The sequence below is a fragment of the Dipodomys spectabilis genome, unplaced genomic scaffold (genome assembly GCF_019054845.1).
Source record: "Dipodomys spectabilis isolate Male_0828 unplaced genomic scaffold, ASM1905484v1 ptg000032l, whole genome shotgun sequence".
In the NCBI taxonomy this organism is placed as follows: Eukaryota; Metazoa; Chordata; class Mammalia; order Rodentia; family Heteromyidae; genus Dipodomys; species Dipodomys spectabilis.
The window spans coordinates 23,208,048-23,234,272 of NW_024870709.1; the positions used below are offsets into that span (position 1 = coordinate 23,208,048).

The following is a 26,225-nucleotide window of genomic DNA, read 5'->3' on the forward strand; positions in this document are numbered from 1 at the left end:
TACCAGTAATTATTAAAAAAAAAAAAACAAAAAAAAACCCAACAATTCAGAAAGCAATAAAAGAAAGAGGAGGAAAAGAATGAATGTACCTACTTTTCACAAACGGAGAATTTCAAGCCATTAGATATTTCAAAAACAGTACCATGCATTATTGCCATTCAGGCTTATAGAACCCTCTTGAGTTCATTAATGTACCTGCAGCTTGGTAATAAATACTTTCAGTGATTTTCAGTTTCTCTGAAGTGCATTATAGGGAGCTTTTTCTGTATTAAAAAATAGTGTTTTACAGTAGTAAACAAACAGGATATTTGAAATGTAACAGGCAAGCAGTAACTGTGCCACAGTAACACCTTTAAAGCAAGATGGCAAGGTAAGTAGTTTCCTGTATCTTGGTCACCACATTTTCCCAACCACTTCAGTGACAGATATGTAATACATTCTATATATTACTACCACTAATAATTAAAGAAAAGCCATGTGCTTTCAATTGATGCTTTGTAAAAAGCAGCATCCCCTTCAAAGGATTTCTTTAAAAATGTCACAGTCTCCATCTCTTCCTGCTGCGGATACTTCCTGTGCACTCTGTGGTACCTGGTATACAAATTCATCTGGGGCAGCTGGACCTGACTTTCCACCTTTTGGAGTGTCATACTGAGCCCGGCCTGAAGAGCAGCTGTCAGTCCTGGAGAGAAGTACATTGTATGTCCCCACTAAAGGGGGAGGTTGGTTCCCTGTAGCTTTGAAAGTGGATGTGGAGGGCAGACCCACAGAGGCTGTGGGGCGCCCTGACATGTCCATGATGATGGGGGTTGCGTACTCAGGCCCAGTGATGGGAAGTGGTTCAGCATAGGCATGATACACTTCTGTCATGGGGGAATTGTAAGGATCTAGGTCTGCGTAGCCGACTTCTTTTCCTTCTTCTGGTTTAAAAGTAGATCTCTGATGAAGTGTACCAACAATTCCTCCCACAAGTGGCTGTGCATATTCTGTAGATAACAGAGACACAACAGAAAAGTTACTAATACAGAGATTACACAATTTGAGGAGACAGCTGCAGGTTACATCAAAAGCACAGACTTCTTCAGGTAATGCTGTTGCTATCAATAGCTCGGTTAAAACCAATTTAAAAAATTAAAGATGTCATTCAGTATCTCACAGTACTAGTGAAATGTTCTAAAGCCTCATTCATGTAATTTTATATAAATAGTGGTTGTTTATATTCTTTAGACTTAAGAGTAACTTAATGGGACAGAATAATTTCATTACTGGAATATGTATTAATCTTGGAAAATATAGTCTCAGAATTTGCTTCTCTGTCAACTATTATGAAATATTTAAAATCAATATGCATTGGGATAACAGAAAACTGTAAATCCCTTTCTTGGTTATTGTATTGTTAATACTCTGTTGTCCCCCCAAACAAAACAAATGCACCCCAAGTTAACAGATAAAATACCCAGTCTTTAGAAATGAATGTCCAATTTATGAATAGAATATCTAAGAAAAATGACTCAAGGTCACCTTAATAAAAAGTTTACCTGCAGAAAACAGTTTAGCTTTACAATATACAAAAAGATACTGTAAATCCCAAAGCCGTTGCTGAAAACCTAAGCAGATCTTCCCTCTGCCCGGATGAAGGCTGTGTCATAGTTACCTGCAGAGTCTGTTTGCAACACTGCGGTGACTTCCCTGGGACTCAGGTGATTGACTTCACTACTGCTGTAGCGAACTGGAGTTTCTTCATGTTCCACTGATTTGGCAGGGAGAAACTGCTTCATCCCTTTCCACCAACCTTCACAGTCATTATAAGCCAAAGAGACCATTTACTCATGTAACAAATACCTGCATAAATTATCCTTCATATTCAAACTGATTTTCTGCCTTGATAGACTATCTCGTGCAATGGTTCAATGCACTAAAAATTTCACTGCTCTTACTGGCGGCCAGGTAGTGTGTTCTATTGTGGGGATAGTTTTTAAGTAAGTTTTTCTGAAAAAACAAAAACGAAGAACTTTTCAAGACTTGTACTGGAGTATCAGAAGCACTAGGTATATTGCAGTGGCCTCTAGCTTTGTTCTCTTCTTGGCTTCTAGCAGTGAACTCTAGAGAACCTTTGGTGTCAGGAGATGAAACCCATCACCTCTGAGATAGCAGACCTTACTGATTTCGTAAACTGTTTGACTCTGCTTGGTAAATGGCCATGGCAGAGTAACAAACACACATTGTGTTCCTTGGACCATAGTCCTTGGTTTTGTACTAATATAACAGACACATAGGAAAAGCCAATCAACAGTTCCAGAAGAAAAACCACCGTATGTGTTCTGAGAAATTTGCACTTTCCATTCCATTACTTGTTAACTAGAAGAGATTTTGCAGAAGGATAAAAATAGAAGAGGAATGCCACCTGTCTTAACTGGAGAGACCCAGAGGGCCTGAGAACAGCCTTTCTCTCACTACTGCCACCTAGAGGACTTCCCTTGATGAAAGTTACCTGCTCGGTCCCAATAAGGTAAGTCATAGGTGCCTTCAGTTTTTTTCTTTCTGGAAAAATACAGGGGCACAAAGTTAGCTAATAGAGTAGATTTTCTCATAAGAAATCTCTGAGACTGCAGCATTAATGTCAGAGTTAATAACATTTCTACTGACTGATACACATGAGTGAGTTCTCTTCTTCATTTGACTCTCAATGTTAACACTGTAGAGGCTTATACATTTCCTTTTTTTTTGGGGGGGGGGGGGTCCAGTCATGGGGCCTGAACTGGGCCTGGGCGCTGTCCCTCGGCTCTTCAGCTCTACCACTTAAGCGACAGTGCCACTTCCGGCTTTTGCTTATGTGGTGCTGAGGAATCGAACCCAGGGCCTCAGGCATGCACTCTACCACTGAGCCACCTTCCCAGCCACCACATTTTAGAATCTCAATAAATTGAAGTTCTTGTTTTCTACCTATTAGCCACTCTTGGAATGATAAAAAGGTCAAGTCTGTAGATGAAAAGACTGAATCATATTAAAGGCTCAGCTCTGATAGGTGGGCTATTACAGTCAAATTCTGCTAAGTCTGTTAAATTTCACAAAACCTTTGATTCATAAAATTTACTGAAAAAAAAAAATCCGGTGGTGTTCTTCACTGTTCTTTTCTAAGTTCCTACTGTTCTTCTAGTCCTTTGTCTCAGAGAATGCTACCATCATCACAATGCTCACTGTTACAAACGTGACTTTCATTAAGAGCCTAAGCCACTTGCTTTATCTATTAGGAAATGTTTGCTATTCAGTATTGCTATTTAAACCCTCTTTATCTTACAGACTGACTATTATTTCATTCTGTCAAAATGAAGTATAATATAAATTTGTAAAGAGATGGTGGGCAGTCAAGCTGTTAATCAGCCCTGAATGTCAGGGCTCTGGTAGCTCACATCTATATAATCCTAGTTCCTCAGAAGGCTGAGATCTGAGAAGTACAGTTCAAAAGCCAGTCCGGGCAGCAAAGTCCATGAGACTCTAATCTCTGATTAACCACCAGAAAATTGGAAGTGGTACTGTGGCTCAAAGTGGCCCTGAGCAAAAAGAGCTCAGAGACAGCACCCAGGCCCCATGTTCAAACCCTACAAACAACAAAAAACACCCCCCCTCCAAAAAAAAAAAAAAAACCTGAATGGAAAAAAATAATAAATAATGGTGGTTTACAAAACAATTGTGGCCTCAAAATCTCTATCATATCATTATATTAAATCAATAATCTTTACTAAATGGAGTTTAGATATATGGCTCAGAAAAAAGAATTAATGACAAAAGTATTAGCCAAGGAGGCTTGCACTATAACGGTTTTTAAATAGTATCAGTAATAAGCTTTTAGCCTATTAACTTCATATAAGTGCTTGGAATAATGGCTGGCACAGGTTCAGGTTTCAGTATGTTACAGCTGGTTTTTAAAAAATTTTTATTCTTTTGTCCTATTTTCCTGAACTGTCTGTCAAGAAGTTAATCATAAGCAATTTCAGCTACACTGTTACTTACTCCAGTTTTCCAGCTCAGCCCTTGTATCCCGAAAACTAAACATGTGTAACCATTCCAAACTTAAGACCTGACTGTGCCTTCCTTCAACTATACTCTCCATCCTCTTCCTCACCACACAGAACTCTCCCCACAGTAATCATACTTCAATTATTTATTATACTGTCAGGGACAACCATTTGTCAGAGCACACACTGAAACTTAATCCCAAATACCTCATACTAGCTGGGTAGCCTTGAGCAAGTTTTATTTGCTTCTAGCCTCATCATTACTGTTACTCAGTTCACTAACTGTATCACACACTTGCCTCTCCTGATATTTTAAAGTCCTTTCCCCCTCCTTCCCAAAAGTGCCTTAACACTCCTTCACTGGCTCTCCGAATCTGAGATCCTTGTGCCTTCCCTTTGTGGTAAACATTCTATGGGAGGCATCACGGGTGATTATTCTGCACTGCAACCTGTCCTGGTCTGTAAGCTTTGGCATTCACCATGGAGCTCCTCAACACAGGGTCAAGACTTGGCACAGGGTAGCAGCCAAGTCTTAAAATACGTGTTGCAGGACTAAACTAAAAGAAAAAAATGAAGCATCTTTCTCTACTAAACACGTCCCTCCTGCTTTGCTACCTCACCTCATGACATTGCTACAAGTTTAACTGCATAAGCCAGAACCTTCAAGTCCATAATGGTTCCCTCCTTTCTCTTCAGTCGACACCTCGTCATGTATCCTTATGATGCTGCTCTAAAACACAGCACCACTGGTGAGGTTTCTGCCTGACCCAACAGTTTTCCAAACTCATTTGGGCTGCCTCTTCTTTCTCCTCTTTAATCCACCCCTACTCCCGTCACTACCTTACTACATAGCAGCACCTGTTTGCACAATACTCAATCATTTGCCCATCTGTAAAATAAAACCTACATTTATCTCTATCAGAAAGCCTTTCTTGATGTAGGCCCAGACTATTTCTGTAATTGTACCACTCAAGACTCTCATGTCAAGTCTACATGAGCTGAATCTTATTTTGTATCTAGTCTGCATCTCTGCTTTCATGTAAGCAATTTCCTCAGTCTGGACTATTGTTATTTGTGATGGTCTGAATGTTTGTCTCTCTCCTATGTTCAGATATTGAAATCCTACCCACAAAGTGAGGAAATGGCAAATCAGGGCCTCTGAGAGGTGGTCAGAGCATATATTTAGTGATCTCATAAATGAAATTAGTGCCCTTATAAAAGAGGCCTGAGGGGGCTTGTTCACCCATTTGCCAGTGTGAGGACACAGCAAGAAGGTATTGCCTCTGAATCAGAAGAGCCTTCATTGGTGGCTTGAATTTGCCAGTGCCTTGATCTTTCACTTTTCAGCATCCAGAACTGTGATAAGTAAAATTTTGTGGTTTATAAATCAACTTGGCTTCTGGTATTTTTCTTCTAGCAGCCCAATGGAACACGTACCTCCCTCTATTTAGGCATCCAATTCCTCTAAGACAAAACATAAGGAGTCTTCCTTCCTAAAGAAAAAGGCTTTAAGATAACTTTGAAGGTTCCCCTGAGCACTTCATAAATAACTCATCAAGTCACATGATGGGTTTTCTTTTTTGTGTCAGTCTATCCTGCTAAACACTATGGAGAAAGAAATTCGTCTCAGTCTTCCAGTAACTATTACTCAGTTTCTATTGTGTTTCATTGTTCATATTAATGTACAGACCTTAATGTACAAGTCCAGAGTGATACAATAAAGGTTTCAATGACAAGTTGTGGGACTGCAACTTACTAGTTTGAAATCATATTAAAAAAAAAAAATCACAATTCTTGTTCTAATGAATACTATCACTCTCCAACAGGAGAATTGTCCTGTATTCATATTTAGATTCTACTGCACACTAGAATGCTTTCCACATTCCCTAACGACCAACCAGGTGAGCTAGCTGTATACCAACCTGTTTCTCCAATGCCAAGCACACACTAATATGAGGATTAGAGTAGTAAGGACCATGACTAGAACAGGGACAAGAACTGCAGCCAGCGCTACATCTGAAATGATAAAAAGAAATATAAACACAAATCATATGAACACCAAAAGCAGAAATCACAAAGAGACAGATTCAGCTATACTATAGTCACTATTTCCTATCTTAAAAAAATACCTTATACAACGTTTATCAAAATCCAGCATAAGTTTGCAACTTCACAAGGTTTCCAAGATACAGGGACATGTGTACAACTATTCACTTCATGTTGGAAATTTGTATAGAATTTTAAATCACCAAAATAAAATAGCAAGACAAATGATATATAGAGTAAATCACTATCTGCATATGTTAGTAAAGATAGTGTGAGGATGAGTATGCTTCAGGACTTTACAAGTAAAAAGCAAACAAGATAGTAGAAAAATTATTAAAAATCAACTGCTCACTCACTGAAAAACACGAGTACTGACCACCACTAGTAACTCAAGAAATTAAGTTAAAACAAGATACTTTCTTATCAAACTGGCAAATGTCTGAAGAAAGTTACAACTAATTGTTTAAGAGGATGCCAGGACACATTTTTAATGTGAATATATAAACTAGTAATACTTTGTGACCGATGTTCTGTGTTAGTATCTATAAAAAGTTACGATAGTGGCAAATTTAATTTCTTCCAGGGAAGAAATTACAGACATTGAACATATTTCAACATATTTAAATATAATAAACAAATAATATAATAATATAATAAACATCTTTAAACATATTCATTCCTACTTTTTTCATAAGACAGAAGAATTGAAAATTATCCGAATATCTCATGATGAATGAGAATAAGAGAATCATGGCACCATCCACGGTTAAATACAGCAATTGTCAATGATGTTACCACACAATGACAAAACATTTCTTAGCTAAGGACAGACAACAATGTAGTGTCCAGAAGTAATAATAGGTCTGAAACTTGACATGAGACTGGAGCTGGCCTTAGGAACTTAGCGATGGCTCATCACATATGGAGTACAGGGCCTACATACTGATAGATCCGTCCAAGGTTATTTTGAATGTTAGATGCTTCCTTCTGCCTTCAATCCCGTCCTAGCTTTGAAGATGATAAGAGCAGAAAAGGCTGATATTCACTGAGGACCTAAGAGCCAGGCACTGCTGGATCTAACCCCCATCACATTCTTTACTCAAAAACTGTATCCAAGAGAGGAAGATAAGGGATAGGAGAGAGGGAGAGGATAATCAATTAGTTAATGGACTGGTATGAGGCCAAAGTGATCAGTTTTAGAAATATCCTTCTTATCAATATAACCCACAGAGGATACAAATCTGTACTCTTCAAAGGGGATTTTCTTCCAATTTTTTCGTACTTTCTTTGGGAAATGGAAGAGATAACTGAGTGATAGAGATAACTGCGTGCTTATGGATTTGAAAAATATGAAAATTGAGAGCAAACAGAAGAATTCACTAGGGAATTGTGACAGACCTCATCAAAATCTGACTGTAACATACTTTTCCCCTCTTCTTTCTCTGCTCCCTTCTTACCCCACCTCTCTGTGTTCATGCACTGCTGCTAATCAACTCCAGGGCCTTGGCCATACTAGGTAAGTGCTCTACCATTGACCATCCCTAACCCTCCCTAAAATTTTTGAGGCTGGCAAGAACATGACTGGATAGAAATAGAATATGATTGAATCAGAGCTTAAAACTTCTGCTTAGCTAACAATAAAGAACAAAACAACAACAAAACTCCATACCCACCATCCCAAAGAAAAGGAGACAGGAGGTCTTCAACTGAGAAGATTCATTCTTACAGGGATCTAGTTCTGGAAAAAGAGACTGGAGGATACCTTGATATTTAGAGATTCTTTAATCAGATTTTAAGATAAGCAATGGATTTAAATGACTGAGCTTCCATTCAGGCACAAGGTTTTGTCTAAATATATGCCATCCACAAACTGTTAGATGATCTCCACTTGTAGACAGAGATACTGGTATCTCTCGCCTTAAGAATGCCCGCTTCTTTCCCGTGGCATGAAAATAAAATTGATCATGACAGAAATACTTTAGAAGACAGGAAAGAAACAGTCATGAAAAACTATAAAGGAATGTATCTTAATGCTAGCACATGTTTAGAAAAACAGATAATGCTAGCACATTTTTCAAAAACCAAACTGATTCAAAATCCACATGGCACAGATTTTTCCTCACTGCATTGTTCTGCTTTTCATCTGTTAGGAGGGACAGAAACTCCATGACAATACTGACACTTCATTTTCTGAATTTAATTAAAGCTTTACTTTTCAATGACTAGCCAATAAAAGTATCTGCCTTATGTATTTTAACATCTTATTTATCATTAGCGACACAATTTTAAATTCTAACACATTTTTAATCTGAAAAAATAGTAGTAATTGTAAACACTTAAAAATCAGAAACCAGAGTATTCTTTAGAAGTATTATTTTCTTTCTTTCTTTCTTTCTTTCTTTTTGTCAGTTGTAGGGCATGAACTCTAGGCCTGGATTTTCTGTCCCTGAGTTCTTCAGCTCAAGGCTAATGCTCTACCACTTGAGCCACAGAGCCACTTCTGGCTTTTTCTGTTTATGTAGTGCTGAGGAATTGAACCCAATGCCTCTTGCATGCTAAGGCAAGCACTCTACCACTGAGCCATCTTCCCAGCCCTAGAAGTATTATTTTCTATTCTAACTTTTGTTTTCTTTTCCTCTTTTGCATTCTCATGTGCAGAAAAAGTTTGTTTCCCACTATGGATTTAGAAATTTTTTTTTTTGGGGGGGGGGTCTGGTCGTGGGGCCTGAACTCTGGGCTTGGGCACTGTCCCTCAGCTCTTCAGCTCAAGGCTAGTGCTCTACCACTTGAGCCACAGTGCCACTTCCGGCTTTTTTTTTTCTTTTTGCTTATGTGGTGCTGAGGAATCAAACCCAGGGCCTCAGGGCATGCAAGGCAAGCGCTCTACCACTGAGCCACCTTCCCAGCCCCGGATTTAGAAATTTTTTAAAATACTACATTTCTAAGCCTGAGTCCCAAATGTGTTCAGCTGGATGGGAGGGGGAAAAAATCCAAAACATGGCCTATGAACCAATAACCATCTGTAAATACTTAAAAATTCTATTTCTACATGGTACAAGAGAAAAGGGCTGAGCTCAGTCACGTGTTTTCCTTAAGAAGGGAGATTATTTTTTTTTGTTGTTGTTTATGTTTAAAAAACACAGAAGGAAAGAAACCAAGGGTTTCAGCAGGAAATGTTCCAAAAACTTAAGATAAGAACAGAACACCAGGACAGGGCAGGCAATTACCATCACATCTGCATACCTTTGGTTACATCTGGAGTCACAGTAGTGTTTTTGATATCAGGAGTGGTAGTTGTTTGTTCTGTCTGTGCAGGAAATTCTTTGTTACTGCGAGGTTGTAGTGGTTGAATAAATTTTGGGGCACGACCTTGAAAAAAGTTTTTAAAAAAACTCTTTATGCTGTTTCTCTATACCAAGTTACTATGAACTTATTTTTTATACTGCTTTCCAGTACTTACAGGGAACTATGCTCCAAATGCAGGGAGTATCAAAAGTCTCACACTGGAGACAGACTTACCTTTGGCTACTCTGGGAAGAACTGTGGTATTGGTGAGGTCATTGCTGTCCCGAGGAGGCGGGGGTTGAGTCTTTGGAGAACGGCCTTAAAAATGATTTATTTATAAGTTTATATGTTTTTGCTTTTAAAAATCACTTTAAAAATAGTCATGTTAGATCTGTCAACAATTTCTAAACTACCTAATTCCAGAGTGATTTTACATTTCTGAGCAAATATATCAGAAGGATAAATGTATGACTGTGTGAATGTACTGTAAGAAATGAGAGGCGAGTGACCAATGTGGGCTCAAGGCTTTGTTGGGGGGACAGATTTGCCTGGCTGCTCTAAGCAGGAATGGAGGCAGCAGCAGTGGAAAGGTGTGTGAGGAATTCAAACAAAATTTTCGGGGACAGTCACATCGGTCACATTACGTGGACTGTGGGAATTCGGGGGGAAAGGAAGAAGGGCCAGTTCCAAGAAGGAGGTTGTTACGTGGGCTACATGAATTGGGAGGAGAGTCTCATTTTGAGGAGTGTAATGAGACTGTTGCAATCAGGGTGGGAATCAGGGTGCAATCAGGAAAACAGTACAGCATCAGGGAAACAGAAACCTAACAGATTTTTGTAAACAGGTAGGGACACACAGTGAGGAATTAATCAGCAAGCTGACTCTGAGATCTTAGATGTACAAATATTTTTCAATTAAGTAATTGAAGATATCTAAACTTAATCTTAGGAAAGGAGAATAAGGGGGAGCAGAATGTAGCTGAACTATAAAGTTATGCAGTTCTACCTACAGTTACTCAGTTCACCTAGTAAGCACTTTGAGGGAGCCAACTCCATGTCAGGCATTGTGGTAGTTTTGGCGAATAAAACATTTTACACAGTATTAATAAGATACACTTAAGTTTAAGCTTGCTGTTCTAATCTTCAGTGTTTATTTTATAATACATGAGAATTGATAAAAATTATTAATATTGAGACTAGACTTGGAAAGCAATGGACACAAGTTTAAGCTTGCTGTTCTAATCTTCAGTGTTTATTTTATAATACATGAGAATTGATAAAAATTATTAATATTGAGACTAGACTTGGAAAGCAATGGACACAAGTTTAAGCTTGCTGTTCTAATCTTCAGTGTTTATTTTATAATACATGAGAATTGATAAAAATTATTAATATTGAGACTAGACTTGGAAAGCAATGGACACAAGTTTAAGCTTGCTGTTCTAATCTTCAGTGTTTATTTTATAATACGAGAATTGATAAAAATTATTAATATTGAGACTAGATTTGGAAAGCAATGGCAGCAAATAAGATCATAATAGTGATCTTATTACTTCTTAATACACATACTGATACATAACTTCTAAAGTTGTTTTAAGATATTTTGATTATACAAAAATATGAACAGCAAAATCAGTTTACTAAATGATCCCTAGTAGAGAGGGTCTTGAAGGTTCCCAACTTTAAGAAATGATATACAACTGACTACTACTACTACTACTCTGATCCGACAATCACACATTTTGAATATATATTGAACTGTCACACTTTACCCTTTAAACATATGTGATTACTCCCTGTTGTATATATTAAGAAATCAACGTCATAAACAATCAGGTGAAAGTAACATGTCTAAATCACATTGCCTCGTTACCTTTAAGAATGACTTGACATCCAAGTAGTTCCATTTTCATGGCAATCTTCTGTTGCCACTGGGTAGGGTTCACTCTAATAAAACGTGCAGTAATTGGTGGCAAAAAGTTATTACGCACATCCTGGTGATAATCTTTGTTTCCTTGAAATATCTTTAAAAAACAGCAACAAAAATTGGTACTTTACATTAACAGGTCAGAACTAAATTGTGCCATTAAAACAAGTTTTGTGTTTTATTCTTGGGCTTTCAACAACATCTGTAAAGTATGACAATAAGAATTGATTTCTAAGAAAATAAATTATCAACTGGAAGATCTATTAAGAAGCTTCACATTTTTCATCAAAATGTAAAGAAAGAATATAATCACTTTAGTGATTTATGACTTTAGCAATTGGGAAAAGGATTTCAATGACAGTAAGATACTGTTTATGTTACAAAACTATTCCTTTTTGTCTTGTAAAATTATTACTTACCTATACATATTAATTTATTTTTAAAGTAAAAAAGCATCAATTCTTTAGTATCTTAGGGGAAATGCTTTTGTGTACATTTTTAATTTTTTTTAAACATTGAAAATGAACATCAGACTAGCAAATACATGATCACTCTATACCTCCATCTACAGGATCAACTGCAGTAAGTCAGTTCCTATGTTATATGTTCATTGCTTGTTGCTACCAGAACCAGAAAAGTAATTTTGAAAACAATGTTCTATGCCTCTGTTTGTAATCAAATAGCTACAAACACATTATATAAATGATTTTCTTTCTTTTTTTTTTTTTTTTTGGGTCCAGTCATGGGGCCTGAACTTTGGGCCTGGGCGTTGTCCCTCAGCTCTTTAGCTCAAGGCTAGCATTCTACCACTTGAGCCACAATGCCACTTCCGGCTTTATTCTTTTTACTTATGTGGTGCTGAGGAATTGAACTCAGGGTCTCAGGCATGCAAGGCAAGCACTCTACTACTGAGCCACCTTCCCAGCCCTATATAAATGATTTTCAAGTAAAAATATAATTTAATTTTTTTGTGCCAGTACTGGGACTTGAACTCAAGAGTCTCACCCTCTTATTTAGCTTTTCTACTGCTCCAGTTTTTTTTGCTAATTCACTGGAGAAAATGAGTTTGAGGATCTGTGGTTCAGCACCTTAATCCTTCTAATACCAAGAGCCATTAGTGCTCAACAAAAAATACAATTTTGTGTCTTATATCTCTTTCCCTCAACTATTTCAAAAAACTGAGTGTAACTTTTACTGAATCATCTTTTAATTACTTCTAATGTATTTTCATGCAATTAATGCAGATGTTCTTCATGATGAAACAACCAAAGGCACAGAAAACTGATTCAGAATGTAAGAGGGCCACCCTGTGACAGGGCAGTGACTTAAATGTAAATTATCTATAAGCTACAAATTCCCTGCTTTTTGAGGACCAATCAACTTGTTGCTGTCTAAATACTTAAAATCACCGTGATAGAAATTTTTTTTTTCAATCAGATAAGACAAGAGCAAGTACATGTTTCCCAAGTTATTTCCAAGAGGATTATTCCTTTTTGGCTGATTCGCATTCAATTAGATGTGTTACTATTTGTCATTTTCTAAAAGGTTGTTTTGAAGATACAATGTTCTCATACTTGGCAAGCTTCTTTAACTATTACTCTAAAATCAAATAAAGGCAATTATTTTGTCTCATATTAGTGGTACAGAAACTACAGTGAAATACCATTTTAGGAGAAAAACTAGTGCGTTCTGCTCTCTACTCTGATCTTAATTTAATAAAACAGCATAGAAAGACCTTATAAACACTGGGTTTTTTTTCTTAACATAATCAACCTATAAGCATTTAATGAAAATTTTGGTGTACAGAGAGGCTTGACTAAGTGTCACTAGGAAAAAATAGAAATGGAAATCAAAGTCTTTATTTCCAAGAAAGTTAACTTTTATTGAATATTATCAAATGATATGGAAAAATATTGGAAAGTAATAATTACGAAAGAAAGTTGTACATGTCTTAATCCCCTTTTCTGAAAAAAATAAACCAATTTGATCTATATCAGTTCATTCACAGGTGCAAGTTAGAACAGATGTGAAATGATACACTAATTAACTCAACAATCAGGTGAAAATAACATGTCCAAATCCCACTACTTCTTTTCCTTTAGGAATGACAGGGTAGATGAGGGAACAGGTGGACAAATGTACTGAAAAGATGGTTGTTTCATGTAATTCCATAGGAAGACTTTCCCTTCTGTGTAGCAATTAACATGTGGAAAACTGTACAAAATACATGACACACTGGTTCTCAGACTCTGAAAAACAGGCAAACGAATGAGGTGAGCACTGTTCACCAGCACTGTCAAGATTGTTTCCAGGCCACAGAGCAGGAAAAAAATATCTAGAGCCTACTGTTCTCACTGAGTTATGAAGAAAGAGCTCAGAGACTTGAAGACAATAGGAATCTAGAATTTGTACAGCACAGCTGAGGACAGACGGGAAGTGGAGAAGGACAAAGGAAATAATGAGACAGTCTACTGATGTTCCTAAGGTATTTTCCCTTAAGTTTTTGGGTGCACAAAAAGAAACAAAAAGAATCATTATGAACCAGTAGAAAAATTCTTAAACTGTCAGGCACTGGTGGCTCACACCTGTAATCCTAGCTACTCAGCAGGCTGAGATCTGAGGATCACAATTCAAAGCCAACCTGGGCAGAAAATTCTACAAGACTCTTATGTCCAATTAACCACCAGAAAACTGCAAGTGGTGCTGTAGCTCAAGAGGCAGAGCCTTCGCCTTGAGCTGAAGAACTCAGGGACAGCACCCAAGCCCAAAGTTCATGCCCCACAAATAAAAAACAAAACAAAACTGGAAATGGAACTGTGGCTCAAAGTGGTAGAACACTAGCCTTGAACAAAAAGAGTTTAGGGATAGTGCCCAGCCGTGAATTCAAGCCCCACAACTGCAAAAAAAAAAAAAAAATCTTAGAGCTATTTAAGTTGGGGGCTATCTCGCATTGCTAACACACAATAGAGAAACTTCACAGTACATGGGACATTTAGGTTGAGCAGTTACTAAGTGACAGGAAAAGTATGAGCTAAAGGCTACTAAATCCTGCCTAACAAAGCTTTTTAAAAAGCAAGCCCTAAAAAGAAAAAAAAAACTGTTCAATAATAATAATAAATCCAGCATGGCATAATGGCATGCAATCAAAAAGTTACCAAGTATGGCCAAGCATTACTGGCTCTGTAATCCTAGCTACTTAGGAGGCTGATATCTGAAACCAGTATGGGCAGAAAGTCTGCAACACTCCATCTCCAAAATAACTAGCAGAAAGCCATGGCTCAAGTGGTAGAGTGCCAGCCAGGAGCAAGAAAGCCAAGGAAGAGAACCATAATTTATAAAAAAAAAAAAAAAAATATGACATGGTAAAAGTAATAGGTAAGGACATTAGAAAAATTATTACATTGCCACATCATTTCAGAGACAGATGAAAGTATGGATATAGAAATGAGAGACATTAAGTAATTTTTTTTAAATCCTGAGTTTAAAATCTAGAGGCAAAACAAAATACTAGGGATAAACTACATTAGATGGCTTATAGCAGATTAGACACTGTAAAAGAAATTAGTAAATTTCAAATTAGTGAACAGAAATGTTTCAAACCAAACAATGAAGAGAAAAAGATGTAAAACAAAAACAGAGCATCAGTGAACTGTTCTTTTTTTGTTTGTTTGTCGGTCGTGGGGCTTGAGCTCTGGGCCTGGGTGCTGTCCCTCCCTCAGCTCTTCAGCTCAAGGCAAGCATTTTACAACTTGAGCCACAGCACCACTTCCAGTGAATTGTTTGATATACTTAAGGACCACAGTAGTAAATGAGATTAGAAATGGAGAAGAGAAATATTTAAAGAAAAATGTTCTGCAATTTTCTAAATCTGATGTAAATCATAATTATGAATCTAAGAAACTCAAAGAATCCTAAGAAACATGAAGAATATTACACAAAATATCATTAAAACGTCTGAAACAAATAATAAAATATTAAATGTAGAAATAAAGACCTATTATATATTCAGGAACAAAGACTGATAAAAAAGAATTCTCATCAAAACCAATATAAATCAGAAAATAGTAGAACAATATATTCAAACTATTCAGAGAAAAAGTCAACCCCGAGTTGTATGACTAGTGAATTTATCTTTTAAAAATGAAGGGAAAAAAGTTGTTCCAAGAATATAACCCACTGCTATTTATGCATGTGGTATTTATTGGTCAAGTTTGAAGCATTAAGCAGAAGACAGGTATGAAGATAAAACTGCTGTTTTCTTCAACAGGCAGAGGCTAATTAAAGATGAAGTTGTCTAAAGTGACCAGAAGAGAGCAGTGTACAATAAAACATTTAATTTTTACCTCAACATAGCATTGATTCTGAAACTTCTAACAAGGCTTATCTTTAAAAATATTCTTAAAAAGATCTTTGCAATCATTTTACCTTATCCTGCTCCATGCCAGGTTCTCTGTACACTGTCCATTTCTGCCCATCCTCACTGTACAGAATCCTATAGGCTGACACATAGTACTTGTGCTCTGCCATGGTGGACCCAGTGGTTACAATACCTGAAGATAAAGAGCGGCTTTCATTAGGACACAAAGTCTTATTCCCAAAGTTTGCTCAGCATTGAAGTATAAACACTTGTGACGTCCTGTGCAAATACTTCTGGTTATGGTTTATTTCCATCCCTTAAGTTTTCATCAACATAGTTACTAAATCCTTCGCTTTGTGCCCCTACAGAGATAGGAGGAATTCTGGGCATGCATAAGGAAGGAACTATTGTGTCTGGGCAACTTGTGTTCATATCATGATAAAGTATATTTCATTCTCTCAGAATAATTTCCTGGGAATAAACAAATGGAAGATAATGATTGGTATTTTCTGCACCAGAACAACTCTTCTAACAAAGTTATATAAACTAGTCTCAACCAATTATTCTGACCATTTGCCAACTTCACCTAAATTACATTTATTAGCATTGAATATTTACAGCATGTAGGCTTTTTAATGTAAATTGCTCTTAATGACTAAGAGATGATTAAAATGTCTCAATATAACTTTACTGAGATTCTCCCTTAAAAGAACTTATTACAATGAGAAGTTACTGAGTACTGGGGTTCAAACTCAAGAGCTCTGTGCTCTGTAACCAGTTCTTTGCCATATTTTATGAAACCATCTCCAATATCAGGAAAATACAGAAAACTTGAAACCATATAATTAGATTTTAGTTACTCAATTTTCTACAACAATCTTAGATGTTATCAGGTTTCCAAAGAAAATCAGCACTGTCAATCATTGTATAAAAATATCCCTTAGGCCGGGCACCTGTAATCCTAGCTACTCAGGAGACTGAGATCTGAGGATCAAGGTTCAAAGCCAGCCCGGGCAGGAAAGTCCATGAGACTCTTATTTCCAATAAACCACTAGAAAACAGGAAGTGGCACTGTGGCTCAAGCAGCAGAGCACTTGCCTTGAGCTAAGAGCACAAGGACAACGCCCAAGCCCAGAGTTCAAGCCCCCCTACCAACAATAAACAAACAAATAAATGTCCCTTATCCTGAATGGCATGAAGTATAAATGCGTGGAAATCCTCCCCTAAGCCAGAAAAAGAAATATCTCTTAGCTAGGCAGGGTGGTGCGTGCCAGTAATCACAGGTACTTGCATGGCAGAGAAAGGAAAGGAGGATCATGAGTTTGAGGCCAGATCTAGCAAAGTTAGTTGTATCCTATCTTAAAAACAAGGGTTGGGATGTGGCACAAGTGCAGGATTCTGGGTTCAATCCCAAGTAGTACAAAAAAACTCCACCCCCAAACAAAAACAAAACAAAATACCCACCAAACCGAAGAAGGAAAAAAAAGAAAAGAAAATTGCCTCTCTTCACCTGTTATTTTCTTTTCTTTATTCAGATCTACTTGTAGCCACTGATACTCATCAGTGACAAAAGCAGCCCAAGGAGGCCCAGGTTTTCTCAGCCTGGCCTTTTCAGCTTTCCAACTGTTCTTCTGACCAGTGTGGTCAGTCCACTCTAGCACAGACGAGGCTGTTATCTGAGCATCAGCAATCACACCTGATTCCATCCCCAGTGTTCCGTAACAACCTGAAACAACACAAAGTCAGTTTGGTTTCCAGATGCAATTTCAAAATATGTAATCCTGCTTACTGTAAACTTCCTGTTGTACAAGTGGGTAAGTGTTTCTTGGGCCTACATTTTTGTGTGTCCCTAGGAACTTAAAAACCTACACTTGTTCCTGGGTATCTGTAGGACTGGTTCCACAGAACACTTCTTACCTCCACCCCCCCCAAGAGGATATCAAAATTCGTACAGGTTCAAATCCCTCATATAAAATGGTATAATATTGACAAGTTACCTGCAAATAACCTCCTTTAACTTTAGATTGATATTACCCTCTGTAGATTACTTTTGATTACAGGCATGAGCCACCGGTGCCCAGCAACATACTTTCTTTTTCCTAAATGCTTCCAATCTGCACATATGAAACCATGAATAGGGAGGGCCAACTCCATTCCTTAAGGACAGGAACTATTACTTTATGAAAATACATGAATCACCTGTCATTCTCTACAGATTAGCTACTATACAAATTACAAGGTCAAAGAAGTCCATGAAAAGCTTACCACTTGTCTTAAATGTAAAAAGGCTTGCAGATAAGTATCCCCTGAAAAACAGAAAGATTTTTTGTATGTGTGGGTGATACTCAATGGAACACATAAATTCTTCAAATTTACCTGAGACTTTGATTCTTAAAAAAAAACCAAGATTTCATTTCTAACCAACAGACAAACAGTATCATCTGATTTCTGAAATCAACATGAATAACTTTCTCTACAAGTTCAACATGCAGTTTCAGTGTTCGCGGAACCTTCTTTTTATTAACTTTTTTATTAGCATCACTTTATTGTATAGGAGAGATTTCACTCTGACATGTTCATATACACATATGATGTGCCACAATCAGACTCCCCTCCTCTGCCATGTAACCTTTAATTTGTACTTACTGTCATTTTCATGATATAAATTGACTCGTAAAACTTCAGTAACTGCTTTTGGAAAAAGTACATAAAAGGTTCTAGTTTTCTAGCTAATAATTTTAGGGAAATAAACATATCTGAGAGCTGACTCTCAGAATTAGAATACAGTACTACATCTGCATTTAAGAAGAGTGGCTGGAGGAGAAAGTTCACACTGTGGCAGTTGGGAAGACCACAGAGCTTCCCAGGGGACTCACCAGTGTTACACCTACCCTTAATGCAGAGTGCAGATACTTACAAAACAATGTAAGTCTACCTGTCTGTTTTTAAGTATGAAAGAGAATGCACCTGCACCAGCTTATCTTTCTAAATGCATAAAAGGAAAAAAGAATGAAAGCTGAAGAAAGAAATAAACAGAGTCCATACCAGAGTTGGGCAAGTAACAGCTTAGGCATAGCCTCCTTTGAGTGGTCAGTGGGCTAAGAATGACTTCTACATGGCTAAAAAATTGTGAATGAAACTCTAAAGAAAAATGTCAGCGAAAAGAAGACGTGTGATATTTTTACTCTTCTGTTTTTTTAAATTAACTAATATTTATTTTTACACAAGGTGTTTTGATACGTAGCTGGGATTGGCATCAAACTTTCAATCTTGATTCAATCTCCCAGTGCTAGCAGTAATTTTAGGTGTGTTAGCCATTATACCATGATACTATCTAGATATTTTCAGGAAAAAAAAATTGTTTATTCTGTTCTGCTATTGGTATGGACCATTCTTTTTATCTTCTGAATGAAATCTGACCAGGGTCTCTGAAAACAATCTGGCTTCAGTTAGTTTAGTGTTGTCTATGGGACAAGATTTATAGAAACAGACTACAGACATTGTCCTAGGTCATGTTTCAAATTCCCTTGCTTTTGATGCCCAATCTGATTAGCAAATCAGTAGAATACGGTAGAAACCATAAATACATTTTTCAATATTCTCTTGGGAGGACAGGGAAATTATAATACTACTACTTCTGCTTTATATGGAAATTTATTTTATGTTCAAAAATCTCAATTATCCTGGGCTGGGAAGGTGGCTTAGTGGTAAAGTGCTTGCCTTGCATGCATGAGGCCCTGGGTTCGATTCCTCAGCACCATATAAGCAGGAAAAAGTTGGAAGTAGCACTGTGGCTCAAGTGGTAGAGTGCTAGCCTTGAGCTGAAGAGCTGAGGGACAGCGCCCAGGCCCAAAGTCCAGGCACCACTACCGACATTTAAAAAATAATCTCAATTATCTTCAGTCCAGCTTGGCATGCATGGGCTATAAGGCACAGAGTAATTATACCTTTGGATCTTTAATCTACCCTTAGAAGGAAGAAACAAATCACCCTTTCCAATGACCATTTCTTTGAAGAACAAGCCACAATTCCCACTGCCAGTAGTCTTGAAAATACTCAGATCCTGACAACACACACTGAGTCTTACTGCATAAATGGTACCTCATGAACACCATAAAACATGACATCTAGCCAGTCCCTGCCTCCCACACCAGCATGCTTATTACAAATAACACATGTACTTACACCACAGATGTGACGTTGTTAGCCAAGGAACTTTCATAGTATGGGATGCCTTTACTAATCACAACACTAATTTGGCCTCCCAGCACGTTGGATATTACTCCAGCATGCACACCAGCCATGCACAATGGTGAAGACTTGAGGGAGAAAGAAAAGTTCTTTGTTTTCTTTTGGTACTTCATATGCAAGACACACTCCTCAAGAAAAATAAGTCACCTTGGACAGTTTTCTCAGAAGCATTGATGATTTGATATTGTAACACAACAGATTATTTGCAGAAGAGAAAAAAATAAAATTTAAATGTTATTCAAAAGTAGTTCCTAAAACAATGAAAGGATAATTACATGTAATAGAAATGCATCAACTAATATAAAGTTATATCCCAATTTTAAAATAAACCCCTATAAGGTCAGATGCTGGTGGTCCATGCCTGTAATCCTACCTACTCAGGAGACTGAGATCTGAGGATCACAGATTGAAGCTAGCCTGGGCAGCTTCAAAAAAAAAGTCTGTAAAACTCTGATCTGCAACTAACCCCCCTATAGCCAGAAGCAGAACTGTGGCACAAGTAGTAGAGTGCTAGCTGTGAGGAAAAAAAGAAAAGAAAAGAAAAGAAAAAGCTCTGGGACAGTGTCTATGACCTGAGATCAAAGTCTCACAGGACCAGCACAAAAATAAAATATAAACAAAGTAATCCTAACTACTCAGGAGGCTGAGATCTAGTGATCATGGTTCAAAGCTATCAAGGTCAGGAAAGTCTGTGAAACTCTTATCTCCAATTAACTACCAGAAAACCAGAAGTGGAGCTGTGGCTCTACAGCTGAGCTGAAGAGCTCAGAGACAGCGCCCAGGCCCAGAGTTCAACCCCCATGACCAACAAAAAACAAATCAATAAATCAATAAAATAAACCCGTATCAAACTTACATCTCTATATCCATGAGGAATTGTTCCAGATATTTCAGCAAAAGGAAGCAGACAACCAGCTGGGCAGTATTTGCTGCCAAATAAAAGTAAAAGTTTAAATAATTTTCTGGAAACACACATTCTTTTTTTTCTTTTTGGCTCAATGTGTGGAGTGTAATCTTATCATGCTCACAGAGTTCATCACTTCTTTTTAGTCCTTTCAGATTTTCTTGTATCCAGACATACTCAGCATGTCTTCACCCACAGATTTACAAAGGTTTTCTCATGTTCTACATACAGCTTTATTTTACTTTCTAATTAATGGCAGACATAGCTTTAGTTTTAGTGTAAGATCTAGTCATTATATTCCATAGGTTTCTACGAACATCAACTATATTGTCTGTCCAGTATTGGGCTGTTGTAGCTAAGTTTACAGATGTTAACTAAACAAAGATAGCTCCTGTCATCGTTCACATCCCAGTAACGCAGGAAGACATTAAACCAATACTGCCACAAATAATTACAACAGACACTAAAATAACTGGGAGAATTATAACTTAAAAGGGAAACATGCATTTAGTAACTCTGTTACGTGCTAGGTAGCATCCTAAGTGTTTCAGGTAATGTACATAACAATCCCACGGGGGAGGCACTGTTATTCTCATTTATAGATAAGGAAAATAAGGAACTGTGAGCCCGAGTCACAGAGCTGGAAGGTACAGCAGGGCTCTAAAGCCTGCACTCTTCACAGGGTTCTCTGCACACTCCTCAGAAATGGGGTTCTGAGGAAGCGAAGCCATGGCAGAAAGCCAGGAGGTCTAAGGAAGTGTTGGGAAATGCATGGAGACCACTAGGGAGAACATGGCTCTGAGGTAGAATGGGTATGTGTTTTAAATTATGGATGTCCAACACCGCTAGAATGTATTAAGCCAGAGGAAGTTGGAGAAATTGGTAAAGGGCAGATAGATCATGCAGAGGTCACATAGGCCATGGAAGGAAGGATGGGATGTAGATAATATGAAGCCAATAAAGGAGTCTGACTGTATACTCAGATTCAAAACTCTTGTAGATCATTCTGACTCCCAGGAAGAAGAGACCCTCCATTGTCATGAAGCGGAAGCAGGGACGCTGTGAGGATGACGGTACGTAGCCCAGAAGACATTATGGTTCATCCTGATTACCTACCCAACTAGATTAAGACATGTCTGAGAGTGAAGCTCATCTCTGGGTGTATCTGAGTGCAAGGGGGAAAGACCCATTCAGAACATGTATGGCACCTTCCCTTGGGCTGGGGGGAAAACAAGAAAAAGTCAGGCAAGGCAGCATTCTCTCTGTTTCCGGGCAGCCATGATATGAGCTGTTCTGCTCTGCCACACCTACCCTGCCAAGATGGACTGAAACCCTGAGACAAAATAAATCCTTCGTCCTTAAAGATGAAGGTATTTGCCATAGTGATACAACAGGAGCTTAAATGGGGTGGTGGTGAGGAGAAGGAGAGCGGAGGGGGCCAGCTAACCCTCTATCAAGTGATGACACTGCTACCAGTGTTGACTATGACTCCTCATGGTTCAGCAGACTCTTTCTATACAGAGAAGACACCCATCTTTGAAGGCAAATTCATATTTTGGGTAGTGAGTGACAGCAGGTTAGGTGTTATTGAGATGAGTCTTGAAAGATGATTAAGTTTTGCCAAGCAAAAGGAGTAAAGCAATTTTAGGCAGAAATTCTGAGAGTTCAGGGCAGTGTAAATAACATGCTGTACAGACATGAGATTAGAAAAATGGCCTCAAAGCTACTCATGAAAGACTTCAAACCAACTGACGGGATCTGGAACTTATTAACATTGTAAAGAGCTTCTCAAAGTTTTTTTTTTTTTTCTAACAGTGTATATTGATTGTACAAAAGGGTTTCATTATATATAATGAAATATATATAATTTCATACCTACACATAATGTGCTTTATCAAAGTTACTCTCTACTATTCTTTCTACTATTCTTTGTTAACCCCCTCCCTCTCCACTGTTTATCTTTACATGTTTTTTATTTGTTTGTTTTGTTATTGTAATAATGGCAGTCCTGGGGTCTCGACTCAGACTACACACTTGTTCTACTTCTAAGCTATACTTACAGCACTTTTTGCACTATTTTCATTTTCTACCTAGGGAAATCATCCTTCTGAAGTTAGGATTACAGGCATGTGCCCTTACGCTTAGCTTCTTCCGCAGAGATACAGTCTTATGGACTTCTCTGCTTATAGGCTTACCTGGAGCTATAATCTTCCTCATGTAGCTAGGATGACAGATATTATGCCCAGCTGTTAGGAAGGGGTTTTGCAGACTTTTCTGCCTGGGCTGGCCTCAAACTCAGATCCTCCTTAATATCAATCTTTCAAGTAGTCAGGGTTACAGAGGAGGTATCTGGCTTATTTTACCCCAACCGTTGTCTTTTTGTGTATGCCCGCTGGTCCTCGGCGCTGTCCCGGAGTTTTTTTTACTTAAGGCTAGTGCTCCACCACTTGAGCTATAACTCCACTTCCAGCTTTTTGGTGGTTAATTACAGATAAGAGTCTCATAGACTTTTCTGCCCAGTCTGGCTTCAAACTGCAAGCTTTATATCTCAGCCTCTTGAGTAGTTAGGATTACAGGTCCTGAAGCACTGATCCTGGCCCACTACAATAGTCAATGGATTTTTAAAATTGAAACTATGTCTTTTGATGAGGCCCATGCTGGCCTTAAACTCACAATCTATCTGCATCAGACTCCCAATTGCTGGGATCATATTAGCTTCTCCAGATTTTTAAGGAAGTAAATGATCAATCCAATTGTACTTTAACTAAATCACTCAGCAAGCTAGGGCAGTCAGGAGACTGAGAGCTAAAGATTGCAGTTCAAAGCCAGAAGCCAGCCCAGGTAGAAAAGTCTGTGAGACTCATCTCCAATTAACCAACAAAAAGCTGAAAGTGGAGCTGTGGCTCAAATAGTAGAGCGATAGCCTTGAACAATAAAACTCAGGAACAGTGCTCAGGAATGCCTTTCTCCCCGAACCACAACACACATACATACATTCTCTCTCTCTCTCTGTCTTTCTCTCTCTCTTAAAAACCCACTTGTGAACAAAACAAAAAACAAAGATTAGTAACTGGTAAATCACAAAAACATTCTATTCTAAACAAGAGACAGAAGGCATATACCAGAGAAACAATTATAGAAACATTACATGGGTATGAACACTGAGAACTTATACCCTAAAACATCCCCTTCCCCTTTTATGAAAAAAAATATTTAAAAATAGCTTTTCTTTTATCAGTAGTTTTGAACTTTGATGAACAAGTAGTTCTACTTTTAAACATTTAATCCTTCTCATTTGGAGGTCTACAAGACTACAATTAAAGCAAAATTTAGACATGGTACATAGTAACTAAACAGCTTAAAATGAACCCAACTTATTGGAACTTTGAAACTAAGACTATATTTAATACCTTATATGCCAGTATAAAAATGTGTAAAAAATGCAGATGAAGGAGATGAAGAGAAACATTTAAGTATGTGAATACACACACACAAATCATAAATATAGTCCTACCTGAACTCAGGTTCCAAAAAATTGGAGGTGGTGTCCAAACAAGTAATTAGATCTAGAAAAACAAAAATAAAAACTGATGCAATACAGATTTATTACTTGTGCTAAAAGGCATTACAGAATCTCAAATAGCCCTTAAGCTATTTCAAAGGTCTTCTTTAGCTTAAGAACATTCAATGGCTTCCTTTGTTCTTAGGATTGAGAACCAATGCCTTCAATGAGGCCTATGGGGCTGTGAAATGCCCGTAACCAATGTGAAAGTATTCTCAGCTCTCAGACTGTATCCACCTTGGGTTTTTTGCCCTCTTTAGGATGCCTAGGCTGCTCTGCAAGGTTTTCTACTAGGACTTAGCTCAGCTGACAGTTCTCTAGGGTCTCAGCTTAAGGGCTGTTTCTCGCAGGAGCACACAGACTAGACCTTTGTAAGTCACCTCTTTTTAGCACAGTTAAGGCACTTAACTTGACTACCGTATGTTCTCAGAGTACTTACCACATGCTTAAGACTGATTCGCTGATGAGCTATGGCAATGTCTAGACTTGGACAAAGACTGAGGCAGTGCCTCACCTTTATAGCGCCAGGAGCAATTACAACACAAGCTACACAGAAGACTTACAATGAACGTTTATTAATAAATCAATGGAAGAATAAAGGTTTTTAGTTGCTAGCATGCTTGGCTAAGTCCGGTCATTTACTAACCCACACAGAGGAAAACCTGCAGGAAGACCCAAAGGCAATCACAAAATTAAGTGCTTTCTCATAGAAATGCTTGGCTAAAGGGGTTGCATGTTAAGGGGGTTGGGAAAATACACTGACAAAAGATAGCGGCTAGCATCCTTTCTAGCACATAGCGAGTACACAAATACATTGCATGAACAGCAGCTACGGCCTAAGGATAACAGCAGCCCAGGATAACAGATCACTCTATTTTATAATTCTAAAGAAATTTGGTATTTATGATCCAACTGAAATGTCAAAATGAGTAACACTAAGATGATATATTAAAAAGATAAATGTATATGCATTTATCAATATTACAATGGGACATTATTTGGTCAGGAAAAAAATGAAGTATTCACATGGATAAACTGAAAACATGCCAAATGAAAGCCAGTCACAAATGATCACATACTAAATATGACCATGTGTAAAATGTCTAGAATAAACATATGTAAAGAGATGAAAACAGATTAGTGGTTATATAGGTTTGGAGAATGGAGAAGGAATGAGAAATGGGAAAAAACTGCTTTTAATTATGTAGCTTAAGTGATTTAAGTTGTGATGGTTTCAAAATTAATACTATTTTGTGTTGTTGATTAAATGGAAAAAACAATCTCAATAGTCTTACAACAGGAATAACACTAAACGTATTAGCTGCAGAGTTTAATTTTTGTAGAACAAAAATCATTTACTTTTTTTTCTTCTGTGTATGTGTGTGTGTATGTGTGTGTGTGTCTGTGCTGTAGTACTGGGGTTTGAACTCAGGCCTTCTGCTCTACCACTTGTGTTATACCTCTAATCTCAAATCATTTACTTGTAAAGTATGGGAAATGCTACTTCTAAATTACTGTATTTATTGCCAGAACTGAGAAAGGAAAAGCAATCAATATATACTTACAAATGCTGCTCCTTTTTAAATTTTTTGTTGCAAAATTCCTTAAATAACCACTTTTCCAGTGCCTGAAGGAATGTGTAGTCTTGCTTTCATAATTGTCAGTAACCTTGTCAGTAAACTTGTTCTGTGGGTATGTGAGCATTTACTCTGTTCAAATGCAAGAGGATGTGGTAGAAAGCTGGGCTCGCTGCTCATTCTGCTGATTATTACTGTGGGATCTTAAGGCTTTTCCTTACACTATGATAGGAATCTGGCAATGATCTGTACCAACTCCAATTCTGTTAAAAGAAATTTACATATACAGAATATAACCCAT

The 26,225-nt window shown here is 37.7% G+C and overlaps 1 protein-coding gene across 1 annotated transcript in view; it reads right to left on the bottom strand.

Moving 5' to 3' along the window:
* Nucleotides 1-31: 31 nt before the first annotated feature.
* Dcbld2 (discoidin, CUB and LCCL domain containing 2) overlaps nt 32-26,225 on the bottom strand; it is a 51,297-nt gene continuing 25,103 nt past the window's right edge. The window contains exons 4-16 of the mRNA XM_042676836.1: nt 24,300-24,351; nt 20,738-20,810; nt 19,816-19,949; nt 17,896-17,936; nt 17,141-17,356; nt 15,699-15,823; nt 11,220-11,370; nt 9,582-9,665; nt 9,306-9,431; nt 5,939-6,032; nt 2,492-2,541; nt 1,655-1,792; nt 32-986 (exon numbers count right to left, since the gene is read on the bottom strand). Coding sequence (XP_042532770.1) covers nt 517-986; nt 1,655-1,792; nt 2,492-2,541; nt 5,939-6,032; nt 9,306-9,431; nt 9,582-9,665; nt 11,220-11,370; nt 15,699-15,823; nt 17,141-17,356; nt 17,896-17,936; nt 19,816-19,949; nt 20,738-20,810; nt 24,300-24,351 — 1,754 coding nt within the window. The 3' untranslated portion in view covers nt 32-516. The remainder of the gene's footprint in view (nt 987-1,654; nt 1,793-2,491; nt 2,542-5,938; nt 6,033-9,305; nt 9,432-9,581; nt 9,666-11,219; nt 11,371-15,698; nt 15,824-17,140; nt 17,357-17,895; nt 17,937-19,815; nt 19,950-20,737; nt 20,811-24,299; nt 24,352-26,225) is intronic.